The sequence below is a fragment of the Alosa alosa genome, chromosome 14 (genome assembly GCF_017589495.1).
Source record: "Alosa alosa isolate M-15738 ecotype Scorff River chromosome 14, AALO_Geno_1.1, whole genome shotgun sequence".
Classification (NCBI taxonomy): Eukaryota; Metazoa; Chordata; class Actinopteri; order Clupeiformes; family Clupeidae; genus Alosa; species Alosa alosa.
The window spans coordinates 8,104,919-8,119,049 of NC_063202.1; the positions used below are offsets into that span (position 1 = coordinate 8,104,919).

The 14,131-nt window shown below is 44.3% G+C and overlaps 1 protein-coding gene across 1 annotated transcript; it reads left to right on the forward strand.

Moving 5' to 3' along the window:
- The first annotated feature begins 3,828 nt into the window (after positions 1 to 3,828).
- Positions 3,829 to 11,018, forward strand: tppp3 (tubulin polymerization-promoting protein family member 3). The gene is made up of 4 exons (XM_048262759.1): positions 3,829 to 4,128; positions 7,741 to 7,939; positions 8,131 to 8,284; positions 9,891 to 11,018. Exons 2-4 carry the CDS (start codon positions 7,752 to 7,754, stop codon positions 10,080 to 10,082), a joined length of 534 nt encoding a protein of 177 aa, XP_048118716.1. The 5' UTR covers positions 3,829 to 4,128; positions 7,741 to 7,751; the 3' UTR covers positions 10,083 to 11,018.
- Positions 11,019 to 14,131: the final 3,113 nt, after the last annotated feature.

A 14,131-nucleotide genomic window follows, 5' to 3' on the forward strand; every position in this document is an offset into this window, starting at 1 on the left:
ACCTCAGCTCAGCATGCTGATAAACCAGCATCGGACCACCCAGGTATAAAACTCTCCTGCGTACTAGACGGTGAGGTCATACCTGTGAAGTCATGCTTAAGCCGAGAGAACATTAGCTTATAATGCTTTCATTTAATCACAAAATAAGATTTATTTGTAGATAAAATGTGCACATACTGTACATACACAGAGTATGAGCATAAATGAATCAAGGGCAAATGATTCAACAGACGACATGAGAATGGTCAAAGCCATAGCTCGACTTCAAACAAACATTACAACAGCATATTTCTACAGCCTCTCTGGCTTTCTTAGACTCGTTAGCAACAAAATGTTGTGACAACAGAGGGACAGGACAAACACTGATGACAATCCCCTGGAAATGGCCCAGGTCTGTCTGTCTAGGGTTAAGGTTATCATGTACTGTATAATGAATGGTTTTGTACTGAGTCGTCATTATGTACGGTCATGACTGAAAACAATATGCCAATTCAAAAAGGAGGTGGAAAAGAGAAAAGTGAGGTGAAACAACTGAAACTGTAATGCAATAAAGCATACCTGTTCAATGTAACGGTATTTTGAGTCAGATGTTGCCTCCAGGGAAAGGGTGTAAGGAAATAGATGGACAAATTGGCCTTGAGCCCTTTTGTTATGCAGAATCTATTCAAATGGCTTTCAAAAGCAAGTCGGAAAATGAATTCGTGTTTACAGGCGGCGTAGACCAGTTTTAAGCTGGATGAAAGCTTGTTCCTAAACAATGAACGGGCAGAAAAACAAATCAATCCATCCAGTTTCATGTCCCAAAAGCATTCAGCTGATCTAACAGGAACAATTCAGGATATTAGATCATGGGTGTCTAAAGTTTGTGAGAGAGACAATGTGTGTGTGTGTGTGTGTGTCTGTGTGTTTTCATATATATCCACACTATATACACACTCACATAAATGATCTATTGTTCTGCCAAACTGGGCAGGCTTTGACAATGAGTTTTTGTAGTCCTATTGCTTCCTCATAAAAGTCATAACATCCCTCTAGTGTAACGGATGAGGCCTGCCTTAGCCGCATTATCCTAATCCAAATTACAACGTGGCTGGAATATAAAACCTGCCCAATGGCAGACTGCTGCAGCGCTCTGTGGGCACCCAAACATTTACACTGATACGAGTCGCTGTTCCAGATTCAAACCTGCCCAACTATTATCCCCCTCAGCCCCCACGACACACACATGCTAAAATTGGTGGTGTGCAATTTCAGCTCTTGTGTCAGCCTGTCATGGCGTATTTATTCATTTCACCGACGCCCCAGAAACACGAGGACACAGGCTGCGAGAGATGACTTCATTAGCTCATTACTTCGAATGGCAACTAAACAAACAGTGGGGGTTTGGATGTCTGCATGCAAATCCCCTGGGAAATAAAGCGCACATACATGCTGTCGACAGTTAAGTAATGTGCTAAGCGTGATCCTCCCCATGCAGATTCTTACTGTCTCAAGTCATACAAGGACACGACAGGAATCTCCTGAGGAAGGATGTAATCTTGGCACTGTTTCAGAACACATGCATTCCATTGTGGATCAGGATTGTTCTCGTGGTTTTCAAAACCAGTAATTAGACAAGTCCCCAAAAAGTAGCTGTGCTATTACAGATCAATGAGAAAATGGGAATAAAATATGTGGGCAAATAAAAAAAGGGACTATGAGAAATGAACGGCAAAAGAAGTGAGTCATATCTTTATCATTCTTTTCAATGAATGCTTAAGTTTTCAAGGCATTTAACAAAAAGTTAGAAAAACTAAGTTGTCAAAAGGGCTCGTCTTTCCAACCCTAGCCAGTGCCTCCATGTCTATGCATTAGGCTGAAGCGTTACAGTTACACTGTATTCATCACACGAACAGCTGCCAACGCATAGCTGAATCACAGCTATTGGACTGTTTGCTATTGTCCTTGGCAACATGAAGTAGCAGAAACGTGGCATGTAAATGTCAGCGCTGATCTATGACAATGCCCAGTCATCTCTGTTCATCTGACGCTCCTCGTAACTGTCACTAGGGTACACCATCATAAAAAAAACAAGCAACCGCTTGCGGGCCTGTGCTGTGCACCAGGTTGCCATTGCCCTGTAAACAACCATTGTAATTTTTACTACCTTGTAGTGCAACCTTTAACAGCCCATGAAGTCCACAGCTGTTGAAAAGAGATAAAAATGGAGATAAAAGTCTTACAGCTTGATATAAAGTTGGCATAGTGTAATGGCAGTTTTGAGAGAGATCTGTCATATTCAAATAAACAGGGGGACTGGAACATGGCACCTCTCTGAAGATACTAATGGCGCTCATCGCTCCTGTTTTATGAGCGTTCTGCCTCTGCTTCTGTAAGGAGTGTAAATGAGGCTCCAGATTATGATTCACAGAGGTGAAAAAAACTGCCCTTTTTCTTTGGAAGACAAAAAGAAAAAACACAAGATGGCGGAGGTAAAAAAAAAAGACAAAGTGATTACGTGTAAAGATTGAGAGGAAGAGAGGAAATCAATGAGGCAGCAAAAAACCCAGGATTTGTTTATAACATCACAGACCATTAACTCAGGAGAACAGTTACAGCCCTGTGCATTTGGGGGAGTCTAAGGAGTCTGGTGCGTGTTTGTACGTGTGTGTGTGTGTGTGTGTGTGTGTGTGTGTGTGGGGGGTGCTAATTAGAACCAGAGATAATTAAAAGTATATATCTTTCTCAATGACATCATGCTGCACTAGATCATATTTGGCCGGGGGGCTGCTCTTCAGTCTCGTGCCCAGGATTTAATACTGCGTGAGCGAGCGCAGAGCGCAGTGCAGTGGAGCGTCGGAGAGGGAGATGAGAGAGGGGGAAGCCCTGGAAAAAGGAGGGCAGATGCTGCGTGGTGTGGCGGAGCTGGGGTCTGGGGCCTGGAGCCCGGGGGCCAGGGCTGGTGAGTGGGCAGGGAAAGGGAAAGAGAGCAGACAGGCTGGAACGCCCAAAAGGCTCCATTCACATCACACCCAAACAAAACACACACACAGCCCCCAAAATCCCTTCAGACACTTTACACTGCACTGTTAACAGTTCACTTCGTGAAGTAAATACTTTGTGAAGTATTTAACTGTACATTTGTACAGTGCAACACAGTGCACCATATGCATTCTCAAGGTTTTATTTCCTACTCCCATATATGACAAAAGTTGTGTGGGAAATTATACAATGATGGACTGACAATTATTTCTCCTTAAAGTGCTGTATCGCCCTAAATATTTAATCACTGCTTCAGATATTGGAGATAATTCAGATATTCAGTTTAGACTTTCTTAGCGTCATTTCCGAGTACTTTCATAGATTTATTGTTTCTTTTTTTTACAGCTTCAATCCCACACCTTTTTTATATGCTCTGTTTTTACTCGTATCTGGAGTAAAACCAGCTTTACTCTGCTGAACCAGCTCCACCAAGATGCAATTCATCACAACTTAACAAACACCCAGCCTTGATAATCTAGTCAGACAGTGTTAAAATATGAAGGCCGACGTCCCACCCACGGTCAGGTATGCTGTGCACAGTCACTGGCAGCAGGAGTGGCATGTAGCAGGGTGTAAATATGGGTTCACGACTGCAGGAGGATAGTATGAGAGGGCTGGGGTGGGGGTCATGACTGCAACCCCCCCCCCCCCCCTCCACCCCTCTCAATGTGTGGGCCAGGTGTTAGTACTCTGCTGGAGGTGGGGCGACACCCCACCCCACTGCCCTACAACCCCACCCAGGGGCTCTGTTTAAAGGCTCACCCCCTGCCCCTCTCTGAGGCACTGAAAAAGGGGGATCCTTCTCCCCGTCTGATAAATGACCTTGGTCACTTGCTGTGTCAGGACAGACTTCTACTCTCTCTCTCTGTCCTCTTCCCCTCTCTCTCTCGCTCTCTCTCTCTCTTGGTCTCTCCCTCCCTCTCTCCCTCTTTTATTGCCCTCCCTTGATGTTAAACAGGATGTCTCCATGGATACAGTTGTAAACAGATGATAACAAGCCCTCGGCCCTTTAAAGCTCATATGAGTGGTGGAGTTTACAGGACGGGTGCAGTGCAGGACCAGTGCAGCAGCAGCAGCAACAGCAGCAGCCCAGGGCAGTCTGCAGAGGTAAGAGCTGCGGGACTTTACTCTCCTTGCTGTGCATGTGTGAGTGTGTGTATGTGTGTGTGAGTGAGTGTGTCCAGGGGTAGCTGCTGCTTCTCGCTGCCTCCTCTCTCGCTGTCACTCACCGAGGTTAAGACTGCACAGACGCATGCATGCACTCCAGGGCTGGAGATGAACGACTGCTTCCAGCGTGAGCCATCGGATTTGTGTCAGCATCAATAATTCATTGCTATGCTGTCGGAGCTGTACGCCATCACTCAAGGCTTTTGCACTCAACAAAAAGCAGAGTGGTTTTTGGAGTGCAGTGTCCTGGAGCTTGTCTTAGTGTGATTTTATGGCACTCTATGTGTGCTGGTATGCTGTAATGCCACTGATCAGACAAAATGAATTGCGTGCTGCCAAGAATTATTTGCGATTGACATTACGATTCGAACAAATTTGGAAAAATATTAATGTTAACTACTGATTTGTCTACTGATTTGCTTGTTACATCATACTAGGTATCTTTATTGTCAGTATCTCACTTTAAATACTTTAGATATATTAAATATCAGGTTGCTGTGAGGACACTTTAATACCAAAACATTTTGATTCTACCAGATGCAATTTAATCTCAATTACAAACAGCAAATGTGCAAACAGGAAGGAAATATATATTTTTGTACTGGAACTGCTTTGCTTATCAATGCAATCACAGGTATACAGCACCACCAATACACAGTCACAGTGAAAGACGAGTTGAAGCTAACTCAGCCTGTTTTCATTTTTTTTTTTTTTTTTTTACATAGCGTGTTTTCTATCATTGATTTCAGACTTGGCTGATGCATGGGGAGGCTGTACAGTTTAGTAGGAGTTGGGTGAAAGAGTTGCTCTAAAAGAGGGTGGGGATAGCACACTATCATAATGCAATGCAACACTTTTGATTTCCAAAGTTGATTATGAAATGACATCTCCTTTAATCTGTTCTTACCACACAGCTGTCCTGATGAGGACACTCCACACGCTCGAGATACTATTCCCTTATTTGCAGCATAGCTATGAGGCAATCCCTTTAGGCACTCCAGATACGCACACTGCACACAGGGGGACATACATGTGTGATGAAACTCAATACCTGACCAAGCCCTCTGTTGACCATGAAGCCTTACATACAGTACTGTATGTCAAGGAACAAAGTTATCCTCCTTTAACTAACATACACACACACACACACACACACACACACACACACACACACACACACACACACACACACACAGCCTGAATTTACACTCTTGGTCGCTGTGTGTGCTTAAGTCTAAACCACTACCAGTGCATTCAAGGGTGGAAAAAAACAATGGGATTTTGGTTTAGTGTCTGGTGCTCCACAATCGGCCTTGCCAAACCAACCCCAGCCCAGCCCAGCAGTGTGTGCTTCCAGACTAGGAGCCCCTCTGCTGGATATCCCAAACTAACAGCCCAGGGGAGCTGAGCTCCATTACGTTACATTACAGCATGAGTTCTCTGAGACAGTGGAACTGATTAGATTTCATTTGCTGAATTAATTCGGTACGGATGTTTGACAAACTCAATCAAAACAGTCTCTTTCTCTTTCTCTCTATAGCTTTCCCACAGCCTTAGTTTTCTTCAGTTTTCCTGGATTAGCTTTTAAGATATTTCTTTTGTGTGTGTGTGTGTGTGTGGGGGTAGTGGGGGCTAAATTGATCAATTGCTATCCATAGCAAACCAATGTGCTCCTGCAGCTCCTGAGGACTTAATCTCTAAAATACACACAATGCCACGACTGGAGTGCCCAGGCGCACAGAGTCAGGATCCACAGGATTAAAAAGTGAAAGCCTGTGGAGCGCCCGGTCCATGGCAGAGGCGTGAAGAGAGGAGGAGGCTGGCTGGCACTCACAATGTGCTCTTTATTCTGCCGCTGCCTGTGTTTGGGCACTATGGGCTGCCGGACCTGGTCTGGGCAGGGCTGGTCTGGGCAGAGCTGGTCTGGGCAGAGCTGGTCTGGGCAGGGCACTGCTGTGAGGCCATCAGATCTCATCACATGGCAGGAGAGTCACTCACTCCTACAGAGACTTGGCAGAAAACACTGCCATTTTCAGAGAGCAAACAGGCCACGCAGTGTCAGTCTGTTTTCCTCCTGTCATTAATTTCTACTGATAAGGCTATGATAACATAATGGCAGTGCAAATGTGTGGTAATTAGTTAATTTAGTGATAGGGCTTATCAAGAAATCTGTTTTTTCATCTCTCTCTCTCTCTCTTTCTAGCTTACGTACATACGATCTAATAAAAACGTACACACTCACAACATTTAAAGAATGTCCAGTGTATAGTGAGTGTGAAAGAGAGCGAGCGAGAGAGAGAGAGAGAGAAAAAAAGAGAGAGCGCAGATGGACGTGGGTGGACCTCCCACCAGAACTGAGTCCAGTCCAAGCCCACCCATTGCCACAACACCTCCTCATCACCTCTCTGTGGAGCCCCACTCTGCCAAGTAGCTGAGCTCCATGCTCAAATATTCGACAACAGAAACCCCTGTGAACTTCACTGGGACAATCAAACCATCAGCAGACGACACTTACAAGCTTGCACTTGACAGTAAAAAAGAGCTGCTGGTTTTCGCCACTCAAAGTGACAGCTGACACTCACTCTGTGGATGTGTGTGTGTGTGTGTGTGTGTGTGTGTGTGTGAGGACGGTTGTTTGAGCAGCAGGCACGGCCCAGGGCTGACAGAGGCCTGTGAGGGCATTCCTGGCTGCAGGTTGCCATGGCAACGTGGTCTGGTTGGGATTGCATCACCACCACACCACGTGTGTAAGCAAAAGTACGGCACTTGAACAAAAAAAAAACAGGGTGAGGTCATGTCTCACACAGGACTACAGTACATACACACACACACACACACACACACTTTACACCACACCACTTTACTATGGGAACGAGAGGAAGGCAACAAGCAAGAGTAAGAGAGAGGTACAGAGAAGGAGACTGCTCAGGGCAGTGCGATTTTCACATGAGTCTGCCGGGCCCTGCCCTTTCATTACACAGCGCCTCCCCTCTGATGAATAAACAGCCCTCACGCTCTGCGTGATTAAGAGGCTGTTTGACACCACATTGCCCCCTAATCAGAGCCTCGAGGAGGAGGAGCGCTTCTCATCGAGATGATGTGTTACTGTTGGCAGCTGCCTCTGGACTTCCATTCACCTTGTGTGTAAAATGTGCCTATTAGATGATTGCTTTCAGCAGCGTGTGTGTGTGTGTGTGTGTGTGTGTGTGTGTGTAAGAGTGATATCATCTTATTACTAGCATGATGAAAAATCTCTCCTGGATGGTAGTGAGGTGGTGAATTGGTGACACCGTGTATAAACACCCATTCACATAGCATCACTCAGTCTAGGGTTTCGCTTGAGTCAACGATTTCACACCAGACACCACTGACACAAACGCCGACATGGGATCTGAGCTAGCATTAGCATTAGCATTGTTTTCTAGCTATCCCGTTAGCTTACTCATTTGCTATGCTTTCCAGTGGTGGTGATTGATGTGATAACTCGGTCTGAGTAGCCTGCTGACCTTGTGCTCAGCTGTTTGTTTGTTTGTTTGTTTGTTTGTTTGTCAGGGTTTTGCAGGATGGCTGAGAGCACAGACATGGAGCAGCTTCTGACCTCCTTCAAGAAGTTTGCCATCCACGGAGACACCAAAGCCACCGGCAAGGAGCTGAACGGCAAAAACTGGGCCAAGCTCTGCAAAGACTGCAAGGTCATTGACGGCAAGAACGTCACCAACGTGGATGTAGACATCGTCTTCTCAAAAGTCAAGTGAGTTCCTCCCTTTCGTCTGTACATTTAATTACACATTTTTATTTTATTTAGGATGATATAAAAAAAAAAAACAAGAAAAAAAAAAAAAAAAAAAAAAGTTGTGAGTTGCCATGAATAAAGACAGCCATGTCATTTATGGGGAAGGGTATACTTTTGTGACGGCTTATTTTGCTTCTCCACATTGGTAGAGCAAAGACGTCAAGAGTCATCACTTACGAAGAGTTCCAGAAGGCTCTGGAAGAGTTGGCACCCAAGCGGTTCAAAGGAAAAAGCAAAGAAGAGGCTCTGAAGGCCATGTACCAGCTGATAGAAGGAAAGGAGCCCACCAATGCTGGAGTTACGGTGAGATGTGCAAAGTTGCATCTACAATACTTAATGAAATGCATCACTATTGTACTTGACATGTTGGTCTGACAAAAGAGAACAGACTTCAAAAGAATAATAGTGGGGGCTAGATAGATAGATTAGATCAGATAGATACTGTATTCATCCCAAAGGACATTTAGTGAATTTTGCTGTTGTTATCTGATCATGCCTGTAAATAGACCTATCCGTCCAAAGATGTAATACAGTTATACGTAACAACATTAGCCTCTTGTTGCTCACATAAAACAAATCCTAACATAATAACACTAATGTTGACCACCTGAGAAAACTTAACATTGCCAACCATTTATACTGGATCTATAAAAAAAAGTAATAACACCTGAATGTGCTACTGTTCCACTCCATAACACGCATCCAGACAGACGTGTAGCCCCGTAATTGGTGTCAATCACCGTGGGTGCTTAGAGCCATGAGAGTGTGTACTTCGGATAAGAAGGATAGAGAGGTCGGGGATGATGTGCACGCGGTGGTGAGAGGCAGAGAGGCGCCGGATCGCAAGGGAAGATAATTGAGGCGACTGCTCTCCAATTTGCTACCTCATCCAAACCACCTCAGTGCTTTGGCGAGGCTCACTTCCACAGCAATTCATAACGGGTGACATCATCGGTAATGACACGCCAGGCCTGATTTATGTGGCGGCTCGCGGTTATTGTGACAGCTGAAAATCCTGAAGGCTATGTTCGAACTTGACACAACGATTCTGAAGCTGCAATATGTCAGAGGTTAAGAGTTTGAGGTCTTTCACGGTGGGGATGCCAAAGTGAGATTTTGCATCAGGGGTTCAGTAAATGCCTTGCATCAGGGAACAATCTCCGTAGCCTATGAACTCTTAATATTTATGTACAGGAGGATACAATAATGTTAAGTTCTTTCTTAAGAGCTGAAATATACAGGGTCTTTGCTGACACAGGAGTGATGAAATTCAATTACCGGTACCTTTTCTATCTGTCAGAATTTTCTAGCAGAATCTAGAATCTTTTGCTATACTTCAGATACAGAAGCGTAATTTAAAGACACTAGAGGGCAGTGAATATCTAGATCAGCACTTTTGTGCCCAAGTGAACCAACACACCAATATAATATGGTGAGTGTAGCGGAACACCTGTTCTGCCATCTGAACAGCCGAGTTCAGGAGCAGGTCATCTCTCTGTCTCTTCCTGGGCTCTGTTCGCACAGCTCTCATCTGCTCCTCACCCACAACAACAGTCTGTGCTGGCAGATGGTGTTTCAGGAGTACTGACAGATTTACATACTGCAAGAATAGAGATGGTGGCAAGACAAGAACGGCCATGCTTGATGATAGTGCAAAAGATCATAGAGTGTTGCAAAAGATGACACTCATTAGAGACGACCTATAAACCATGGCAAATTAGTTTCTAAGTCAATAAACAGGGAAAACCGCACATATATTCATAATGTCTTTCACACATCAATCAAAATAATTACAGAGTAGGTTACATAAATCTCATAAACACATTGGCACAAATGGTGCAAAATAAATGCCTCAGCAGTGATGTTATTACTCATCACTTACTGATTTACTATTTTTACATTTTTACAGAAAGTGGCCAAAACTGGAGCAGTTGACAGACTGACAGACACCACCAAGTACACAGGCTCTCACAAGGAGCGCTTCGACGACAGCGGTAAGGGCAAAGGCAAGGCAGGCCGGGAGGAGTTGGTGGAGAACACAGGTTACGTTGGCGCCTACAAGGAAGCTGGCACCTACGACGACAAGACCAAGGCCAAGTAGGCCTGACGATCAGCCAATCGATCGAGTCAGAGATCAAAGGAAGGAAGGAAGGAAGGAAGGAAGCAGAAGAAAAGGTCGGAACTCATTCTTCAGCATTTAGGTCTGGACCAAAACAGCCGAACTTTGACCCCGTAAGATGTCCGCCAAGCTGACCAATGGGGATATGATCCCCTGACCAACTAGGATGTGGTGATTGTCAAATCTTTGAATCTTGAAGATGTTCTACAGCTGCAAAGTGTTGTCTAACTAGGAGGTATTGTACCAGTACTCTAAAAGGGTGGGGAAGCACAAGGAAGCCTAGAGTTCAACAGGAGAATAAGTTGAAATTGGGTGATTCCACTTAAAATCTCAACCATTTGATTTAAACCATGATTTAAAATGAACCCATATTTTGCAGCTTGAAATGTGCGCACTGTGTCTATGAATGAAAAATGTGTAGATAACCCCCCTAAATATGTCTGTACAGCAAAGGTTCGACAGGAATGCAATTAAGAAACAAACAAATGATGTGACCCATAGCAGTTTTTTTTGTCTGAATAACAAGACATTATATGCTATTCACTTGATGAATGCGACAAATAAGATAAATTCTCCACAAACCAGGCAAGCACGATGACTGGACTTCAGTCTTACAGCTTTGTTTCTACTTTCAAACTTGCTTTTTATTCCACAAATATAATATAATAGCTAACACAGCATGTTTTCCCTCAGAATATTTGTGTATGCTCAATGTGTTATAAATTTGACTTCTGTTTTTTTCCCTGACATTTACTTGTGCTCTGGAGAAGTTGTAACTGGAAAACAAATGCATTCAAAGTGAAGATCTATCAAAAAGTTTTTTTTTTTTTTTTCACTTTTGTTGTGTGTTAATAATTCTGGCCAGGTTTACAGTCCATGTTGTATGACAGATAATAAAGTTGGTTGTTGCATATAAAATATTGAGTGTTACAGTTTTCACTATAAAATGAGATTTCTTCTTCCGACCTGTTTCACTGTTCACATTTAATAACAGATGATAGCAAATGTAGCATGGAAAACAATGTTCACAGGAAAGAAATTCCAATTCCTATCTGAATTTTCTTCTGAAGTAATGCCAACCAATAAGGTAATCATTTAACAAATCAAAATTCAACTGAGAATTTTTTATTTTGTACTGCACAGCAAATGACTGAAGAATGCTTAAATCCTCACAAAGAGTGAAGTACTGACATCATGCGAAATCTAATAAGGATACAAAAAAAGAACAGTGATTCAGCAATTTACAGCCTACCATAATCGCTTCTAAGTAAATTAGAAAATAACCACAGTCTAAAGTTGAGGGGGTTGGGGGTTGTAACAAGCTAAGAATTTCTCCAAATTAGATTTCTGCCCACTTTTCACTGTCTGTTCTGCTGTTTTAGTCAGTTTGACATTCAGCGGGCAGTACTGTGCCCTTGTTGTATTTCATTCCTCGTTGCTTGGCTGTTGTGTACCAGAACAACCGTCCACTCACCAGTTGCAGTACACTTTGTCAGTCAGTTATGACCCTCTCGAGTGGACAAGCCTCAATAAATGTAGGAAGTCAGAGAAACAGCCTATAATCTCAGGTTACAGTCACAAACCTGCCTGAGTGCTCCCGCGCGAGAAACATTTGGACACAGAAATAACACATCTGCCATGGTCCGCCCTGTAGGGAAGGGCTTCAGTGTTCTGCCAGTTCCACTCAGCCACAAGGAGGGAATTGTGACTTGAGGATGGACGAGACACTCTCCACTGCCCACTAGCAGGGTCTAATGTTCCACAATAACATCAAGCTGGGTGGGCATTGGTGTGTGAGTCTCTGTGTGTGTGTGTGTGTGTGTGTGTGTGTGTATGAGGGAAAGAGAGAGAGTGTGTGTGTGACCAGTCTTGCTACCAGCGGCATGCACTGCCTCTCTCCCAGCCCGAGTGGAGCAGCAGACCTCGGTCGCTCCGCAGCAGCCCCAGCAAAACTGCAGGGGGAGAGGAACAGGAAGCTGACGCGGGTCCCTTGTCGTCATGGCAGCCCAAGCCGTACACAAAATAACACTTCGGCACCTGGCTCCAGCCGTCCTCCTCTCCCTCCACTGTTTGTAACCAAACACACGCACTTCATGGCAACGCTTGTTTGGGACATCTCCTTGGAAGCCTCTAATCAAAAACATATCTAGTGCAACCGGGCGATCCGTTTTCAAGCCCAACCTTTGTTGCCTGCCGTCGCGGGTTGATGAATAGCATCGCAGACGAGTCAAGCGTGCTCTGCTCATCGGGGGCGAGTCGTCTCTGCTCCGCAGGCTGTTGCGGCAGCGGTGGCTGCGATAAACGCAGCCGGATTAATTACCTGCTAACTCGGCCCTGCGGCGGGCCAGGCTGCGCCAGACCTGGGCGCCTCTGTTGACATAAGCGGCTGCACATGTCGGCTGAAGACAGCCCGGGGCGGTTCTATCTCTAAGCCGACAGAACTAGAACTTTTCACTCGGGCCAGGAAGCCGGGGTGGCAGCGGCAGCAGTTCACTCGACGGATGCCGATGAGGGCTCGGTCATGGGGAGGGTTCCAAGTCTAAGTTTGTCTGAGAGTCCCCCTTGGGCGAGGCTTGTGATAAGGGGCTGGAGAGGTCAAATGGACCGAATACTAATCCACCAATGGCTGCCTCTGGATGCCTCAGAAAAGTGCATGGTCTTTTAGGAACAGGGATACATTTTGGTCCACTAATATACGCATTTTTCTATTTTTTTAAAATGGAAAGAGTTAATTGTGTAATCATTGTGGTCGGGTGTCAGTTCAAATTGCACTCAAATCAGCCCAATCACACATGCACATGAACATGATGTCAGCTGTTTAATCAGAAATAAACTTGTTCCATTTTCTTTCATCTATATTTGTTAGTTTAGTTTTACGTAACAAACGCATTCCAGAAAATGAACGACTGTTTCTATTATGCAAAAGCCAATAAAGAACAAACAATTTTTAGCACTTTTAAAACAAAATGCTCTAAAAGCCCTCTAAACAACTCAAGAAAAACATTATTTTATTAGGTCTGCAATTTTGTTAATGCAACACTGTTCTCTGTTTAATTTAAAAGAAAATTAAACAGCTGTGTCAAATAAGGCCATGTTAAAGAAATTTTCCATTTAGATGGTAACAGCAGTACACAAATGCTGAATAAACATAAGATAACATGAGTGCCAAAATATAAAAAGAGAAGTGAGAACAGGCGCAAACATGTTGCTAAGTGTTCCAATGAAATCAATGTTTCTTCACCAGAAGTGAACAAGTAATAGATGGCAGAAGGCAATATGTGGTGCAATCCCATAACATTTCACAACTCACAACAACGTTATTAAAACAGACACGGACACACACACACACACACACACACACAAACTCACACTGTCCCACACACATGCACTCTCCTAATCTCTCCACACACACACAATGAGTTCTTAGCAACCTTGGGCATGCCCAGTGTTGACTGAGCAGAGCCTTATCATGGTGGAGCTGACTAACCTACTCAGTCAGAGCCATGCCTGACTCCTGAATAATCCTCCCTGGAGAACAGGTGTTTGCTCTCCAAACACGCACAGCTCGGCAAGAATAACAGGCACCTGCAGTGAGGGTTTTTTTTATCTTTTGTGGAAGAGGGGCAAGAGCAGGCCATCTGAGGAGGAACAGTGAGGCTTACTTTTGACATATGAGCATCCACCCAAACTCTGACTAGGCCTTGTGTTTGCTCTCTAAACATGACGCGTGCCCTGCGAGCCAAAGAAGAGCAGTACGCCTAATATACACACATGCCAATCTGCAGGGAGCAAGCTCGGAATGTGCTCTCTGACAAAAGTGGGATTTGGATATGGAGGAGTAATATGCCATGCTGATTTTGACATAATCAGTATTACTACACTGTCATTCATAGGTTTGTGTTGCATTGCAAAGGTCACTCTGTGTACTCGCTAAGGGCATTAAACTATTCCAATTGACTGTATCCATGGCTATTCAATCGGAATAGGAACGGAATACACCACCTCTTTCATTCCGATTAAAATTCTGATCA

Coding starts and splice junctions, on each gene's coding strand:
- tppp3 (XM_048262759.1), top strand. CDS start 7,752: ATGGCTGAGAGCACAGACATGGAGCAGCTTCTGACCTCCTTCAAGAAG. Junction 7,940..8,130: donor ATCGTCTTCTCAAAAGTCAA/GTGAGTTCCTCC, acceptor CCACATTGGTAG/AGCAAAGACGTCAAGAGTCA. Junction 8,285..9,890: donor CCACCAATGCTGGAGTTACG/GTGAGATGTGCA, acceptor ACATTTTTACAG/AAAGTGGCCAAAACTGGAGC.